This window comes from Belonocnema kinseyi, chromosome 9, assembly GCF_010883055.1.
Source record: "Belonocnema kinseyi isolate 2016_QV_RU_SX_M_011 chromosome 9, B_treatae_v1, whole genome shotgun sequence".
Lineage (NCBI taxonomy): Eukaryota > Metazoa > Arthropoda > Insecta > Hymenoptera > Cynipidae > Belonocnema > Belonocnema kinseyi.
In genome coordinates, this window is record NC_046665.1 from 6,793,685 (window position 1) to 6,813,330 (window position 19,646).

The following is a 19,646-nucleotide window of genomic DNA, read 5'->3' on the forward strand; positions in this document are numbered from 1 at the left end:
CTCGAATCACTTTTGTAAGTGTGGACTTGAGTGCCTCTAATTGAACTATCGTCTAATGCTCTGCTCGCAAGTCGAATAAGCACTATTTTAAACTAATTTTAAACGAGAATTTCACAGCATGAATCAGAACAATAAATTACTTCTTGTTTTAAAAAAATTTGTTGGTCTAAAAATGATCGATTGTTTTTAAGTGTCTCCTCTCTGATACATTGCCGAAAGCTTCCTCGGATTGCGAATAACGGGTTCCTATATCAAGGGGTTTTCTTGAATATGCTTAAAGTAATTAGTAAGCAGTTGCAGACAATCGTTCACGGTGGTCTCTGAAGGAAAACCCCCCAAGCGACGCTGTAACAAGCCTGCCGAAAGCTTATACTTGCATGCGGGACTCTACAAGGAAGAACTGACACTTTCTCTAGTTGCTCTTGAAAACAAAAATGACACCATCAAAAACTTTTAAATGCGTTCCAAAACAATCGAACGCGCAGAGCACTCCACAATGGGTCGGCAAACAGTGATGATCAACCTAGGGTTCGGGGTGCTAAAAATAATTTAGATGGAAACACGACGACGAACGAACGAAACGTCCACTTTGAGTGGAGAATGAAATAACTCAATGGTGCTATGCTTCGTGAGGATATTTCGGCGGATTCCGATCCCTAGACCATCAATTGTTCAGTTTATGGTGCAGTGAGAGCTCTAGCTGCTTCAAATCGAAGGATTAAACAGAAAATGTATCGAAGGACCAAAAGATGCTGACGTCAACTGAATAATAAGATTGGATGGGCAAGACAGAATGCGTCTCATGTTCATTATGTGGTAAACGATATAACATCTGGTTGACCTTTCTCGAAAAGGATTTAAAATTCGCCCAAGAACTGAGGACCTACCATCATACACTGAAAAATTTAAAGGCTGCTGACAATCAAGCAGAATATTGTTCAGTAAGTACGGGTGTTATCTGACGCAAGAGGAAAATACAGAAGAGGGATAGATGGGTCTGACAAAAGTTCATCCAAGCTCAAACGGGTAAAGACTTTTTGGATAGAGGTATACAAGATCACGAAAATAATGGACCTGAAAAAGATGCTAATAATATCATACGCTTCAAAAAGCTCTTAAGGACAAGAAGAATTTTTTTCACTGCAGGAACAGATAGTACCAACAAGTTCTGGTATTAGAGGTTTACTTTTATACAACAACATCTGACCTTTATATTCACCTTATTATGTAAAGTCGGAAACACCCATACCGCGCTGGTATTAGGGCACACTATACTCCTACTGAATAAGGCAACTTGTCTAACCCAGAAAATTACAGGCCAGAACTTGTTTGAACACGCTGTTTACGATCTTTCCAGCTAACTTAAACAGAATACTTGCTAATTGACAGGTTCGTCTGCAAATACGCAATGGCCCATCAGCGGGTCCTGTCAATAGCCTGAATTATCTACCGGAAAGTTTTCGATTTAACCTTTCATAGACTTATCATATTCCCCTTTTGAAAACTAGATTTACTATCTTATCTGGAAATAATTTTTTACATTTAAAATGTTTAAATTTAGGCTTAAAACATCTATTTGAACGGATTTAACATAAAAACTGAAATTCACTTACCCACTCAATTCTAGAACGTAAATGGTAAACAGGGGTGCAGCACAACCCCACACAATATTCACTGCCGCACAGAACTCACACCCAACACTAACGCGTTCGCTCGTTGACAGAGGTTTCCTGCCAAATAGCTGAAGTAAATTATGGTTAGGGTACTACAACTTGCACCTGTCCTTAGTCAGAGCATACTTTCAACTTTAACTGGGGTGTCGTGGAACCCCGTTTTACCAATTTAAGGTTAAAAATTAGAAACTTGAACTCTTTTAACACAATGCATATTTCTCTGCTTACCTACCTATGGCCCTTAGTAAACATACTGTCGTCAGGGTGCATATCCGCTTACGGTGATTGACTAACTTGCTGACGTGAATAAATCAAATTCTTTGGTGTCTAGGAAGGAAAAAGATGACTTAGAGTTGGAAGCATCGGAATTAAAACAAAAGCTTAATTTAAAAAATACGGAATTGTGGAATTTGCAGCAGGAACTCCAAGAAAAGAACGCGATTTGTTCTCTCAATGAACTAAAAATACAACAGGTAAACATTTTACAGCTTTTAATGTGCATAGAAAATTGTTTTGAAAATTAAAGTTTCGTTGTACTATTGGAATTTTTTTTCAGTTGACAAATTCATCGCAGCACATTCAAACACTAGAAAATCGACACCTTACATCAACAGTACATGAACAGCAACTAGCTCAACTGAAAGAGGCACTAAACTCCTTAAATAATGAAAAAGACGAGGCCAGCAAACAGTATCGGCGTTATGTAGAACAATTGGATGAGCAGAATAAGAAAGTTATTCACGAGGTGAGTAAATCCGTTTCATTTATCTCCGCAGGCGAATAAAGAAATGGCATTTTTGAGCATAGTAGAAAAACAATTCTGCTTATTAATGTTTTAACATATTAGATCCATGACATTTCGCTAAACTAATTATTTAAAAGAGTCCGGTCTAGTGTTACTTTATAAATCGTAATTTGTTCGCAATCAATAGCATGTGATAATTCGTCGTGTGGTCAATCGGGTACAGTTACCCCGACTTTTTTCCACAAAAATGAAATTTAAAAAAAACTGAATTCAGAAATGCTATAAAAAATCATAATGGACGTCCCCGGACTTTTTTTTAAGGGATAATAACCACAACAAATTATTATGTTGAATGAAAATGTTATGCATGTGCACTACTTTGAGGATTGGATCGTTTTTTAGCTCTCTGTCATTCCAATAATGTACGACTCTGTCGTACCGATGCTGCCCGTAGGACCCAAGAATAATTTTGGGAGAGAATTGTAACACACATAACCTCGAAATATACACTAAAAATTCTAACTATATTTTCCTAATCAATACATAATTCGGGTGAAATCGCATGATGTCATATGATGTGGTCCCCAAAAACCAGATTTCGATTTTTTGGTGAACATACCGCACGAATCGGTTTGTCCCGGGAAAAAATATCCTTACATTTTTGTGTCCAAACTGTCAATATTAAGCCATGCCATTGTTTGTATTATTTAATTTGAAGAACAATTTCCTACCAAAGAACTCCACACAAAATAAAAAGTCAGAATACATAAAGCTGCTTTTTAGCATTTTTTCGGACCTGTTTCGAGCACAATCTTTTGAAGTGACTGAAACTTAATTTATAAAGGATTGATAACAATTACAAAGTTGTTCTTCCCTTTTGTCGAAAACTAAGCTTTTCGTATCCAGAATCCTATGTTAATATAAAAGGCCTTGGGGCCTAGCTTAAATATACCGATTTAGCTCAAACTTGAAGGAAATTTTGTGTTCCCTGCACCAAAAGTATGGGGGGGGGGGGGATTCGCCAAAGATAAGAAGAAAAATTTCATCTAATATAGATTTGGAGCACTCTAAAGTGTTACGAAAGAGTGAATTAAACTAGGTTTTTGTGTACGGATCAAGTTTAATTTCGACCTCGTTTCCCGGATATACCAAACTAATAAGTTATTTCGGAAAAAGAATTGACCTATGTTTATTTTCAAGTGAGTACGTTTGTTGATCCTACTCTTGGACTGGGAGCCCTAACCCTTACAGTTTCGGAACTTTTTTGTTTGCCCAAATGAGGTTGAAAAACTTCATTTTTTCATTCAATTCAAAACAATATCGAATTATTTTATTTTCTGTAATAAAATGGAATGATTTCATACATGAAATAAAATTCCTTACAAACTACCTTCTATCTCTGTGGTAACGAAAGAGATGACGGGCTAAACTTATTCCTCTCAAAAGTTTTAGCAATTCACGCAAAACGTCATTAGCACTTACGTATCCGTCTTTGATGTTTTACTATCATAGAGCTTTACTCATCACTCCTTCACTTCGCGTTAATTCGCTCGTTTCTATAGCCTAACCTTCCCCGCTGTGCTTCGCGTCGCACGCATTTCGCTCTTTTATCGCAATGCCTCGCATTACCAGCCTCTGCCTCCTCGTCTAACATCTAATACTTAACGATTGATAAAATAATTTAAAGCAATTTATTTTAGTTTTGGACTGGTAATTAATGCAATTATTCAGTTTGTTGCTAATACCAGTGGCATCGTATTTATTCCAAGATCTTATTGAGATTATGACGCGTTTCGGTACAGATCTGTACGCTTATCAAATCGTAGTTGCATTTCTTAAAAAAATGTTGTTGGAGCTGGAAAAACACAGTATTTTACAAATATCATTGTACACTATACTTTTATAAAGTTCATGCCATGATTTAGTCAAGAAATCAAACCTTTAAAGACACAAAATATATTTACCTGATTTTGAAAACTGAAGATAGTTGAAAATATTTGATAAATAATAATGTTATTTATAAATACATATTAAAATAATATAGCTTCTTAAAAGAGTCTTTTTGTTTGTCTTTGTTTGTTTTTAAATGTAATTTGGAGTAACTCTATAATCACTAAAAAATGTTTGAAAGTTTTTGAAATTTATGACATTTCTGTAGATTATGTTTGTATTTGTGTTAAAAATAATTGTAGATCATTATAGGAAGGTATTGTTTATAACCTCAGGAGTAAATCCTGGATTATTTTAAGTTATTTAGTTACATTTTAAGAAATTAATTAGAGACAGACTACTATTTACAATATTTACATTTTTCTTACACATACTACCTCTCCTATTTACAATATTTCCTTCTCCATTCCTCTTCCTCCTTTCTTCTCCATCTTACCCAACACCCCCTTCACCCATGCTACTGCCCTTTTGTCCCCCCTTTCATGCAACAATACCTCCATGCTTATCTCACTACTTTCCACCTCTTAACACTCCTCTAATCAGTGCTCAACTTTCGCATCCCCTTTCCAGCATAGTTCACACATTCTCTCCTCTCTAGAAAGCCATTAGCTATTATAATCTTCCATGCAACCGCATCTCATTCTTGCTATAAGTCTCTGACTACCTTGCTCTCCTTTCTCACACAAATATTGCGCTCTCTCCCTTGGCATAATCCATACATAGTTCCCGTTAAACCTTGACTCTTATCCTCTCCTCTCCAGCTGCCTTCTCTTTCTCCATGCCATTCTTTTGAACCAACTCATATACCTTCCTTCTCTCCTCGTACCTCCTGCTAACTTCATCCATCTGCAATCCATTCGTTCTAAAATACCTTTCCCTTTCACCTCCATCTTTGCACCACTACGTCTGTTCTTCTTCTACCACCAACACTCCCTAACCAATTTACTTCCCCCCCCCCCCCCCCCCCCCCCCCCCCCCCCCCCCTTCCAAAAGTTTCTCTTCATATTTACACGCTCGATTCCCTGTTATAATCCCTAAACTCGTTCGTCCTGTCTCCCTCCTGACAATATAGTTCGGCGTATGCCTTTCCAACCCCAGAGTCCACTTTACATACCACTCCTGTATCCTGTTTACCTCCTCACTTACCTTCCAACCCCACACCTCCATTTCGTAAAATAAGACACTCATCACTAGCGAATCAAACAATTTCATTCTACTTACAAAATCGTCTGCGAACAACCTCTCCCCCAGCTTCTTCATAATCTCCTTTAAAGCCTCTTCGCTCTTTGCCAGCAGCACTATGTCATCTGCATATGCTTGTGACCATATCCTGACTTATGCTACCCTAACGCCTCCTACCACTCCGGCCGCTAGCTTACTTTCCATATCCGCCATAAAAATTGCAAAAAACGTTGGGCTAAGTGGGCACCCTTGCCTCAACCCCCTATCCATCCAGAATCCCTCAGAGATTCCCTCCGCTCCTCTCACCCGATCTTTCGTCTCCTCATAAACCTCCCTTATCCTCTCAATCAGGCCTCTCTTCACTCCCCTCTTTTCCATTGCCGCCCAAAACCTCTCTCTATCTACCGAAGGGAACGCGCTCATTAAATCTACAAAAAACGCGTACACTTTGGCACCCTTTTTGGTTAATTCTCTATCCACCACGTGTTGCAAGACGTAAATATTGTCAATAGTATTCCTTCTCTCTCTAAAGCCCGCCTGCGTCTCCGGCAATACTCCTTCCCCCTTAACATCCTTGCGCAGCCTATCTGCTAACACCATTGCGTATATTTAGTACGGAGTATTCATGAGCGTAATTCCTCTATAATTTTCGTGCCTCTCCCTATCCCCTTTTTTATACAGTGGTACGATTAACCCCTTCCTCGACCACCTTGCGCATCCCTCCCCCTCCATACTTTTTTCATTACCCCCTTCAGCCTCTGTCTTAACTCTTGGGTGCCAAACAGCCACGCTTAGTTCTCTACCCCGTCCATCCCTGCTGCCTTAGATTTGTTCAATTTCCCTATCTGCTTCTCTATCTCCTCGTCGTTCAGCTCCTCTCGACCTACCCCCCTCGTTCTTCTCATCTCCTCAACTCTCTTTCATATATCTGACCCCTGAAATGAATCCTTAAAAAATTTCCTACATTCGTCTCTCCCTATCTTCTCACTTATCCCCATCCTACGTTTCCTAAACCTATTAACTATCTTACACACGTTCCCTTCTGTCTTAACACTTCTTAACTTCTCTTTTTCTTTTTCCTGCTCTCTCTTCTCACACATCGCCCTAAACTCCTTCCTTGTTTCTACGTACTCCTCCTTTTTCGCGGTTCCTTCCTTCCACATCCTGTACTTCTTTTTCACCCTTCCCTTCATCATTTTACATTCCCGATCTCACCACGGCTTCACAATTCCTTTCTTCTTCTTTTGCACACAACTGTTCACTTTCTCTTGCAGGTCCTCCCATATCTCGTCCACCGACTCCCCCTCAAAGCTTACGTTACACAACTGCTCTTGATACTTCTCTATCGCCTCTCTCGTCCATGACACCCTCTCCCCTAACGACCATTCTTCCGCACCCTGCCTTTCGCCAGCCTCCCCCTGTATCCACAAACTTAAAGGCCCATGGTCTGATTCCACCCTCTCTTCCACTGCGAATTTCTCTATCTCCTTCCTCCCTTGCATATTCATAATCATACAGTCTATCACCGATACACCCCTCTTACTGACATACGTGTATTTTCCCACTTCGTCCCCTTTTACCATACCATTCGCCACCGCACACCCTCTATTCCCCATCCAGTCTCTTAGAATCTCCCACTCTTTATTTATTATCTTATCCTTCGATTTTCTTTCAAAGCTCCCCCCTTCCTGGTACAGACCCCCCTCCCGCCCAATTCTCGTATCAAAGTCTCCCCCCATTATCACCAAACCCTCATATCTCTCTCCTAGAAGGTTTTATACCCATTCTTTAATCCGTTCCATTCCATCCTTATTGTACATAGTTACAAACTTATACATCGCCCCTCCTATTTTTACAACCCTCATTTGCACGCCCTCCCCCTCTCCCTCCTTTTCATTCCTACGCTCTTCCACTTTCTCTTCTATCATGATCGCCACTTTCTCCCAAATACCTTGCTTCTCGCCCTTCCCCATGTCGACTGCTTCCATTCCCGACCTGCCCACCACCTTCTCCAGCCTTTTTTCCGCCTGTTTTTCTTAATGATTTATTCAAAGGAACTTTTCATATCTGATGATTAATATAGTTAATATTAAGGGGCGGTTGGTCTGGGAGGTAAAAACAATTTTTTTAATTTTCTTGTAGTATAACATCTAAAAAAAAGCCTAAAAATTTCAAGTCGATTGGAGCGAAACTTGCCAAGATACAGAGACTGAAGAGACAGAATTCTGTCTCAACTCATCTGGTATCCGGATGCCATGGAGCCCAGCAATGGCAAATTTGAGTTGCCCGTTTGGGTGAGTAGTGAAATCATATATCCTCTTTTAAGCTACAAGCGGGAAAATATAACAATGAGTGATTCTGCTCGAGCAGATTCACGTTTTTCCTACCTCAATTTAATTCAAAGAAATGCACACAAAATCTTCTAGTGAGATACAAGTGCTTATAAATTATTTTTGTTTAATTGAGAGGTAACTGCCCATAAAAGAAATTCAAAAGAAATAATAGATAATTTGTGTTCTCCTTTGGAACACTGGATTTAAATCTCTTATACTTTTGATCAAATTTAAAGTTGCCAATAGTTCAATAAAGAAATAAAGAATTTATCTCAATGAGCCTCGCTCATATTGAGAAAGGAGAGAGATATCCAAAACAAAAGATAGTCTTCATTCATGAACATTCAAGTCTGATTTATGAATGAGATTAAAAAGCGCTATTTTCCGACTGCGTATTCTCGACTGATTTCTCGGAAATTAGCAGGAAATGCTAAGAAACATGCTACCTCTACATTACGAGTATTCTTGCCTCTGTCGAACGCAAGTAGAAGGAGTATAAATAAAAGTATATATGTCACAGACCGGGCTAGACAGAAGGCGAACTATAGTATAATACGCTATCGCCTATAGCAAACCTGATAGGCATTTACTCTCTTTTTCGAAAAGAGAGATTCTTGTGGACTGTACGTCCTTTCTATTGTTACGTCCTAGGATGATAATTAGGAACATTACATTAGTGGTCAGTGATATTTCCTGATTTATCTACAGAACGTATGGTTCTGGGCTAAGGGAACAGGTTTTCAGGGGTCAGATTGACTAAGTGAGGGATATGGGATGCAGACAAGTAAAATACATTTATTGAAAGATGAATAAGTGGTAGGGAATGACTATAAGAATTTTAGGGGAGAAACGACTCTGAAAAAAATGTAATTTATTTCTCTTGAGGGAAAGGGAAAGGAAATACAATATTGAACGAACGAGAACGTTGAGATGAGAGCGATAGAAATGTGTATATTGCGGAGAGGTTTTTGAATACCTTGATTAAGATCTAGGATACGTGGTTAAATAATTAAATAATCCCAAATGTACATAATAGCACTGCAGTTGAAATCAGAGGTCGGAACTGGGACCTTGAAGACTGTAGGCCTTCAAGATTGCACTGGAACTGGAATGTGAACTGGAACTGGCACAGGAACTGTTACTGGATGAAGAACTCTTGGCAGAATTTCAGGAACTGGATCCCAAATTTATTTAGGCTTCTCGTTGATTCGATTTTGACTGAGACTTAGAGAGGTTGGCGGGTCCTCAGGGAAGAATGTCTGGAATTCGAATTAAGATACGCGTCGAAACCAACAGAACGTTCGCTGGCTGGGAACTGAGATCTGCTTCAGAACTGCGAAAAACTGCCTCAGAACTTGACTGAGCTCTAAGAACCGACTTGAGGGTAAGGATACCTTCTTTTATACTCGGGTGGGCGCACTTTGGTACCACCCTTTTCCACGTGTTCTTCTAGAAATTTCTGCTGAGCGGAAAGGATCCACGTGTAATAGATCATTTAAGAGTTTGCGTAACTTGGGTCCTACTCTTGTTTCAAGTAATTTCCCAGAAGATTCTGCTGCACCATTAAGATCTACGTGTAATTGAGCGGGTTCAGTTATGACTACCCTCCTCTACGTGTGGGTTTTTGGAAATTTCCAGGGTCCTTGAAAAAGAGCATAGCATACGTTGTCAAAGGTATATTTGATGAGTCTAGACTACGTTGTAGAGGATGAAGCGGCTGTCCATTATCCAAAGTGTGCCACATGACAATGGTCCATACAGCAGGTTATTCTTTTTTCCAGAAATCAATACTTTGCAGACTCCACCATGTATATGAGTTCCATCTTCTCTTGGTGATTTTATCAGCGATAAATAAGGGGATTGAGGCGTATTCTTTTCTTTATTCCTCTTCTTTCTATCTCTCTCTTTCTAAATCGATACAATTTATAGTCTTTGTGTAGAACCGTTTTTACACATAGGAGCCGAATCACATGGTGAAGACAATATGTTTGAGCCAAAATGTCAGATTTAAATTAATTAATGTGGGAAGATATCACGTTACAATTTTACAAATATTCTATATGCCTTCAACTTGTATGGTTATAATGTTAAAAAATATGCAGATACATACATAAAATTTCTGCATACTTATTATGTTAAAGAAAATTTGTTAATTATTTATTATTTTCCACATAATTTTAAAGATGCAATATTTTTGTAGTTGCGTACATATTTCCCTTAAAGATTAGGTAAGTATTTATTGGTATCCATATATTTTCTAGGTTACAATATCTCTATAATCTTAATTTCATACATACTTATGAGAAGTTAATTATTCTTTCTTTATTAAATCTAGAAAAATTTTAATGATTTCAGCTCAGTACATGATTTCCTTAGAATTCGATTAATAATCATTCAATATTTCTACGATTATAGTTGGATACATGATGTCTTGAAAATTCGATAAACATTCATGTGATTTCAGTTGAATACATAATTTCTTGAAATTTCTATTAATAATTATTAAATATTTTTATGATTATAGTTCGATACATGATTTCTTGAAAATTCGATAAACATTTATGAGATTTTAGTTGAATACATAATTTCTTGAGAATTCGATTAATAATTGTTCAATATTGTTATGATTACGATTCGGTATATGATTTCTTGAGATTTCAATAAATATTGACAAATTATAGTATTGCTGCACCTTGACTATAAGGTTTTTAGTTTCACAATTTTACAGTAGCTTTATACATATTATCTGAAATTTGATTACATACTTTATTTCAATGCTTTTAGTTACAACTCATACAATATAATATTGAGTTTGTTTATAAGATTAAATTTGATTGAAACATTATTCATGATAGAAACCTTCTCTGATCTTGATTCGGTCACTGAGGTTGACATCTCCCCCTCTCCTGCTTGAAACATGGGGGTGAAACCGCCTGTTCAAGTTAATATTTGTAAATAACTTCTTTTCTAAATAGAGAATAGATAGATGCACAGTAATATAATTTTACTTAATAGTACAAGTAATTATTTACAAATATTATATTCACGTATGGTTATTTATTAAAATATGCAAAGTTGTGGCACAGTACAATGTCTCATATTTATATATAATTAAAAATTTGTCATAAGGATAACCGCAGGATTTCGCCGGGAGCGGGTGCTAATCTGAAAAATTGCACCCGCTTCCAGCGAAATCGCGTTAAAATTTCAGCCACAACCACGCCTCACAACCCTGTGATAGGTGGTTACAGTCTGTAAAGGAATCAGTACGACGATCCAGCAAAAGCCTCGTACACCCTAAGAACACGGAGTGACCCAAGGACAACCGCCTACTGCATTTTTTCCGCAAGTGTTCTAGCATATTGTTGACACGCAGGGATGCTTTTTAGGCCATTAGCAAGTGAAAGCTTGGCACCTCCAAGAGCGCCGATGATAAGGACGATCAGTTTAACAGAATATTCCGGGTACAATCGTTGCAACTCCCTTATAAGGTCCCGATACCTCTCTTTCTTTTCATTCTCCTTGGCTATGATGTTTTTGTCAGCTGGTGCCGAAAATTCGATAACGAACATGGTTCGCTTCTCGAAGTCAAGAAGAAACATGTCAGGCCTCGAGTGAGCAACAGAAACAATTGTCTAGAATATAAAGTTCCAGTATATGCGGCACTTCCCATTTTCGACAATTGACTCAATTTCCCTAGGATCATTTAGAGGAGCGATATTAAGGTGAATGCTGTAGGAGTGACGGAGATGGTAATAAAGCACTCTTAGTGCCGGCATTGTGCCTATGAATGTAGGTCGTTCCCGCGTGAGTTGGACAACTAGATAGTATGTGAGCTAAATGCTCGGGGTGTGCATAGCACGCCCTGCAGCTATCATCGGGAATGTCTTGGCTCAAAATGTGTCGACGGTATGTTAAGGTGGAAATGACACCGTCTTAGCATGCAAAAATGAAACCCTCTGTACCAGACTTCAATCCGGGCGATTTAAGGAAAGCAAACGTTAGATCACAAGACATTGACTGATCCTTCACATTTCTGTGGAAGATACCGTGCATCCTCTTATGGAGGAGCTGTTCACGAAAGTTGTTCTCTTGTGCTTTCTTAATCCGGGCTTTCAGGAGTGAGTACTCGAGATAGATAAGATTTGATGCATTTTGCTCACCCCTAATACTGAAGTCAAGTCCGAGTGTTTCAGCAGCCTCCACCGCTGCTTTGTACAGAAATGCTCCTTTGCCCACTTCTTCTTGATTCCTGACCATTTTAAGAAGAGGGTTTCTTCCATTTGCAACTCTATGTGCTATACCCAGAATAATCCTGTTGTGAAGACATTCAAGACTCAATATTCCGCGACCCCCTTGACGGCGTGAGATGTAGAGTCGCGGAACGGAAGACTTAAGATGCATGCTTTTGTTCATGTGCATAACCTTTCTTGTCCCGATATCAAGAGATTTGAGCTCGTTCTATCATTCTCGTTTGTATCTGCTTCGGAGAGTATCCTTTATAGAAGTCACATCCTTAGTGCGGCTCTGTGGCACGCCCAGGTATGTATAAGTCTCTCCAGCGCAAAGGTGTCGTATGGCGCTTCTATCAACGAGCTCAGGATCTTCAGGGATGCCATTAAGTTTTCCTCGCTTCAAATAAACCTTGGCGCATTTGTTTAACCCAAATTCCATTCCAATTTCCTTAGTATATCGTTCGACAATCCCCAGAGCTAGATGCAGTTGCTCTCTGTTTTTAGCATAGATCTTAAGATCGTCCATGTAAAATACATGAGTGACCTTGTACTTTCGATCTGCAGGTTTGCCTCACAAGTACCCGTCGGAATGCCGCAGTGCTAGAGATAGTGGCAATAATGTAAGGCAAAAGAGGAGTGGGCGCATGATGTCGCCCTGAAAGACACCTCTTTGAAACGTGACCTTGTTAGTTGTCAAACGATTTTTTCCAGATGAGGTAGTAAATCTGGTTTTCCTAAGCTGCATCAATCTTTCTATGCACCCAACTATTTGCGGATGAACCTTCAAGATTTCCAAAAGACAGATGATAAGTCTATGGGATGTCGCATCGAAAGCTTTCCGATAATCAATCCAGGCCATCGATACGTCACGCTAGTAGAATGCTGCATCTTCGCAGACACATTTATCGATGAGGAGGTTCTCCAGACATCCGGCTACGCCTTTCTTTGAACCTCGTTGTTCATACATTTCTTGCCACACAGGTTCAATCGGTAGTTCTTCGGCTCAGCTAAGTTGTCTATTTTCGGCAGGAGTATTGTGCGCTCTTCCACCAACCACTCTGGAATCGGCTCTTCCGACTTCAAATATGCGGTGAAAATACGGGCCAAATGCTGATGGGTTGAAGAAAACTTCCACCAGAAGGTTTTGATACAATCTGGTCCCGGTGCGGAATAGTTCTCCATCCCTCTTAATACTTTTTTCACCTCCTCGGTAGTGATGGGTGGGCATTCTTTATCAGGTGTTATGCTGAATCTATGCTGAACTTCATAGACTTCTCTCCAAAATACTTCGACCTCCTCTGAGTTGGGTGGGTGTTCGACAGTAACTGGAGGGTCTTGGAAGAGTCGAGATGAGTCAGAGAGAAACTGTTGATTTTCTTTGACCCACCTCTCCCTCCGCTCTAGACTTCTCTTAGCGGCAGATAGTATCCGTATTCTCTCAACAATACGCTGTCTGATGGTCAGCAGCTTTGACTTGTTAAGTGTGTGATAACGGGTCCGGAGTTCGCGCGCGAACTTTCGAACCATGGGGGTAAAATTCCTGCCAGATGTGAAATAGTCAATCACACATTCAATGCGGGACGCGTACTGTCTTGCGCCCAGCCTATCTTTATAGCAAGTTGATGCGAAAAGTGCGTTTGCTCCGGGTGTTTCTCGCACCACAGAGCATGCAGCCGTGCCATGTAACCCCGTTCACGGGCCACACTTGCATCGTAGCACTCTAGCAAGTCGTGATTCAATTGCTCCGTCCACCCAAAGGTCGCGAGATCCTGCCGATCCATCGCATTGAATTCATTTTCATTGGCTCCCCCAGCTCTAGATTGGTCGGCATTGTTGGCCGACCCATTGTCGGAAGCCCTGCGCGTTCTGTTGTTTTGAACCGCACTTACTACAAGTATGTTTGGTGTTGTCATTGTTGTTCCCACTAGAAGCTAGGGAAAGGGGTTCATCCATCCCTGTAGAGCCCCGCATACAACGATAAGCCTGCGTACTCTGAGAGATCGCTCGGTATCCCAGAGTCATCGTTCTAGACACCTCACCCATATGCTATTCAGCTTTCGGCACGGTTTTCACACCACCGCTTGGGGGTTAATTCCTTCGGGACCACCCCTGGACAATTGTCCGCGACTGCGGACAATACGACTTGCTAGAGTGCTACGAGGCGAGTGTGGCCCCTGAACGTTGTTACATGACACGGCTGCATGCTCTGTGGTGCGAGAAACACCCGGAGCTATCGCACTTTTCGCAGCAACGTCTGCGACACCATGCTGAACTACTGCGTAAAAGGGGCTATGTAAGCGGAACGCCTACTCTACCACAGGTAGAACAATCCGGCAACAGAGAAAGAGAGGCGACACTAAGACCAACCGCGGGCAGGCATCCAATAGATGAAGAGCGATGCTTTACGACCCGGAGAAACATCAACACCAAGGTTTGTCTCAAGCCTAAAGATCTGGCTGAAATGGATGACGAGCTTCGTGGACATTTTTCCGGAGAATCCGACATCTGGGCTATCAATTATTGTGTGTATAATGCAGCGAGAGCTTTGGCCGATTCGAACCGTAAAACAATACCAACGGTTGATCATAAGACCAAAATGCGAATGCATCAACTTGCCATAAAGATAGGCTGGGCAAGACAGTACGCGTCCCGCATTCAGTGTGTGATTGACTACATCACATCTGGCAGGAATTTTACCGCCAAGGTTCGAAAGTTCGCGCGCGAACTCCGGACCCGTTATCACACACTTATCAAGTCAAAGCTACTGACCATCAGGCAGCATATTGTTGAGAGAATACGCATACTATCTGACGCTAAGAGAAGTCTAGAGCGGAGGGATAGGTGGGTCAGAGGAAATCAACAGTTTCGCTCTGACCCATCTCGACTCTTCCAAGACCCTCCAGTTACTGTCGAACACCCACCCAAACCACAGGAGGTCGAAGTATTTTGGAGAGAAGTCTACGAATTTCAGTATAGACTGGACGAAGACTCAGAAAATATAAATAGATTCAAGGAGTTATGTGTTGCCCTCATAACACCTGATAAAGAATGCCCACCCATCACTACCGCAGAGGTAAAAAAAGCATTAAGAGGGATGAAGAACTATTCCGCACCGGGACCAGATTGTATGAAAACCTTCTGGTGGAAGAAGTTTTCTTCAGCACATCAGCATTTGGCCCGTATTTTCACCGCATATTTGAAGTCGGAAGAGCCGATTCCAGAGTGGTTGGTGGAAGGGCGCACAATAATCCTGCCGAAAATAGGCAACTTAGCTGACCCGAAGAATTACAGGCCAGTAACTTGTCTGAACACACTTTATAAGATGCTCACAGCTATCCTAAATGATAGGATTGTTCGGGCAATTGAACTTGTGTGGCAAGAAATGTATGAACAACGAGGCTCGAAGAAAGGCGTAGCCGGATGTCGGGAGAACCTGCTCATCGATAGACGTGTCTGCAAAGATGCAGCATTCTACCAGCGTGACCTATCGATGGCCTGGATTGATTATCGGAAAGCTTTCGATACGACCTCCCATAGACTTTATTTAAATGTTAGAAGGAAGAGGATAATGTCGAATTTGAGATTGATTTAATGCAATTCATTACATAAACAAGGAATACGTAGTAAGCTGGTATCATCTCTCTTTTGGAAATCTTAAAGGTTCATCCGCAAATAGTTGGGTGCATAGAGAGATTGATGCCGCTTTGAAAAACCAGATTTACTATCTCATCTGGAAAAAATCGTGTGACAACTAACAAGGTCACCTTTCAGAGAGGTGTCTTTCAGGCGACACCATGAGCCCACTCCTCTTTTGCCTTACATTATTGCCACTATCTCTAGCGCTTCGTCATTCCGAAGGGTACTTGTGCGGCAAACCTGCAGATCGAAAGTACAAGGTCACTCATGTATTTTACATGGACGATCTTAATATGTATGCTAAAAACAGAGAGCAACTGCATCTAGCTCTGGGGATTGTCGAACGATATAATAAGGAAATTGGAATGGAATTTGGGTTAGACAAATGCGCTAAAGTTTATTTGAAGCGAGGAAAATTTAATGGCATCCCTGAAGATCCTGAGCTCGTTGATAGAAGCGATATACGACACCTTTGCGCTGGAGAGACTTATACATACCTGGGCGTGTCACAGAGCCGCATTCAGGATGTGACATCTACAAAGGATACTCTCCGAAGCAGATACAAACGTCTCACCCGACAGATTTGGGCTTCCGAACTGTCGTCGAAGAACAAAGTATCTGCAACGAACATGCTTGCCATCCCGGTACTACTCTATTCATTTGGAGTAGTTCCATGGACGAAGAACGAGCTCACATCCCTTGATATCGGGGCAAGACATTCCCGATGATAGCTGCAGGGCGTGCCATGTACACCCCGAGCGTTTAGTTCACATACTCTCCAGTTGTCTAACTCACGCGGGAACGACCTACATTCAAAGGCACAATGCGGCACTAAGAGTGCTTTATTACCATATCTGTCACTCTTACGGCATTAACCTTGATATCGCTCCTCTAAATGCTCCTAGGGAAATTGAATCAATTGTCGAGAATAGGAAGTGCCGCATATACTGGAACTTTATATTCTCGACAATTGTTTCTGTTGCTCACTCGAGGCCTGACATGGTTCTTCTTGACTTCGAGAAGCGAACCATGTTCGTTATCGAATTTTCGGCACCAGCTGTCAAAAACGTCATAGCCAAGGAGAGTGAAAAGAAAGAGAGGTATCGAGACCTTATAAGGGAGTTGCAACGATTGTACCCGGAATATTCTGTTAAACTGATCGTCCTTATCATCGGCGCTCTTGGAGGTGCCAAGCTTTCATTTGCTTATGGCCTAAAAAGCATCCCTGCGTGTCATCAAAATGCTAAAACACTTGCGGGAAAAATGTAGAAGGCGGTTGTCCTTGGGTCGCTCCGTGTTCTGAGGGCGCACGCGGCTTTTGCTGGATCGTCGTATTGATTCCTTTACAGACTGTAACCATCTATCTCACGGTCGTTAGACATGGTTGTGGCTGTAATTTTACCGCGATTTCGCTGGGAGCGGGTTTAATTTTCCAGATTAGCACCCGCTCCCGGCGAAAGATTTTATCTCTCTCTACATGAGCTCAGACAACTAGACCAGCAAATTTACAACCGACACCAAGGAAACAGTGAATAGATCCGCAACTTCGTAACAGCTGTGTTAACATTGACAAGAAGATGAGGAGGATTCACACCCGAAAAAACGATGGAAACATTGTACTACAAAATGAAGCCAGGACTATGGCTGAACATCCGGCGCTCGGATATAAACACCCCCGATTCCCTAATCCAAAGAGTGGAGGAAATAGAGGAGGGTCAGGAACTCCAGACGAGGGACAACCGCGAGGATCATTGCACAGCCCACAAGCCTGCAAAACAACCAACGTCCGCAATTGAACCAAGTTACAACCGCCGAGAAGTCTGCTGGCGCTGCAAACAACAAGGTCATGCCCGGGGAAACTGCCGAAACGAACCGAGAAAATTCTGCTTCTAGTGCGGAAATGACTACGTCCTCTGCAGGGATTGCCCTTGCAGGACACAGAGAAACGAGAACCGGGCTGGACCCAACTAGGCTCACCCCCGTCCTCAGACACTACTCCACATGACGAGCCGAGAAACTTCATACCAGTAAGAATAGGGACATAAACAGTAAACGCCCTAGTGGATCGAGGATCAGTCTGCTCATACGTAAACACCGAAACACGACAGGGTTGCATAAACCAGGGATGGCAACAGGAAGAGAATAACACCATAGCTGTCATGGCCGACGGCACAGAAACACACCTTGGTGCAGTCCACTCCGGATGCTTGCAAGCCATTGAGAAATAAATGCGAGCTGAGGTTTCTATAATGGACATTCTTAGTCATAGCGTGCTTCTGAGGATTGATATCCTATCTCAACTGGGTCTAATTGTCCACATCAACGGAGTGCGGGTCTTCCCCCCGACCAGAAACCAGAAAAGGGAAGTCTGCTCGACCGCAGAACCAAAGACAATAACGGATCTAACACCCAGAGAAAGACAAATAGCTGAAAACTTCATCAACAAACAGATGGCACGCCTAGCAACGTCAAAGGCGTAACACCGCTTGCCAAACACGAGATACGGCTAGAGGATCCAACACCGCTTAAACAACTTTATCGGCCGAGAAACCCAGCAGACGCTGTTCACGTATAACAGCAGTAAATGACGAACCACACACTACACCATGCTCCTTACTTTGTACCTACAACATCATCGCCAAAGATTTCAAACAACGTATTAAATTAACTTATAACATCCTGATCACATTAGTCACTTTACTTAGTCCGTGGCAATGATGAAAAACCGGGTTCACCTGAGAACAAGTTTACAGAAAAATAACAATAAATGTTCAAAATGTTCAGTGCATCTTGCGTGCATATTACCTGTAGCCGAAATCACAAAAGGATGAATAGGTGCATGCTTCATATTCCTCCATATGGTATGTACTTCATCTCTTAGCTCAAGATACTTATGGATCTTGTTTGCATGGGTTGATTGCAAATTTTGGTTAAGTTTACAAGCAATGTCAACGATTTTGACTCTTCCACCTTTTTTTCTCGCATCACGATGTCAAGTCGATTGGCTCGAATGTAATGATTCATCCGAATAGTAACAACCCAATATGAGATGTAATTTTCGTTTTCTAAAACGTACATTGGAATGTATCTATAGAAAAGCATCCACGCTGTTGAGAATCCTAGGTTTAGGGAGAGTAGTTAATCTATAATGCCGCTACATCATTATGCGTATGCGTCTATTCTCTCTAAGCCATCAGGCGACAGCCATGAATAATTTGCTCAAGGGGCATAAGGAAAATTCCACCTTTTCTTCTCATCCTTTGCCTCTGTTCACTACAACGTCATATGCTTTTGAAAATCTTTCGTAACTTTTGCCAGAGGTAACGGTTGCGACGTTCACAGAAGCAGTGTTCACTAACTACTGTAGAAAAGGTGAAAACAGTGATCGCTAGAACTAAGAACTTTCAGGGCTAGATTCAGCTAAAATCAACAACTTTTGGTGGAAGAAGTTCACTTCTACGCACCAGCATCTAGCTCGTATATTTACTACTCTCTTAAACGGAGAACAATCTATTCCAAAGTGGTTTTTAAAGAATGGACGGTACTGACTCATAAGACCGGAGATTTGTCAAGTCCGAAGAACTAAGACCCATAGCTTGTTTAAACACTACAAGGTATAGCTACAAGGTAGCTACAAGGTATTCACTGGCATCCTCAAAGAGAGAATATTCACATCGATCAATTCTTTATGAAGTAAAATAGATGAACAACGTGAATGCAATCAGGTATCGACGCAATCTGTCTGTGGCGTGAAATGGCTACCGTTAGGCATTCGATAACACGAACCACGAGCTACGAGGGTAGTTCAATAAGTCCTTAGAATGACCAACAAATGGCGCGCGAATCGCTCCAAATCATCTGTTTTCAGTCAGCACCACTCCCGACTAGATAT

The 19,646-nt window shown here is 41.2% G+C and overlaps 1 protein-coding gene across 6 annotated transcripts in view; it reads left to right on the forward strand.

Annotated features, from left to right (window-relative positions):
- The window catches only part of LOC117179664 (golgin subfamily A member 2), a 167,512-nt gene that overhangs the window by 65,475 nt on the left and 82,391 nt on the right, over positions 1 to 19,646 (forward strand). For all 6 annotated transcript variants that reach the window (XM_033371680.1, XM_033371679.1, XM_033371677.1 and 3 more), the window contains 2 exons: positions 2,005 to 2,146; positions 2,230 to 2,418. In XM_033371680.1, coding sequence (XP_033227571.1) covers positions 2,005 to 2,146; positions 2,230 to 2,418 — 331 coding nt within the window. The remainder of the gene's footprint in view (positions 1 to 2,004; positions 2,147 to 2,229; positions 2,419 to 19,646) is intronic.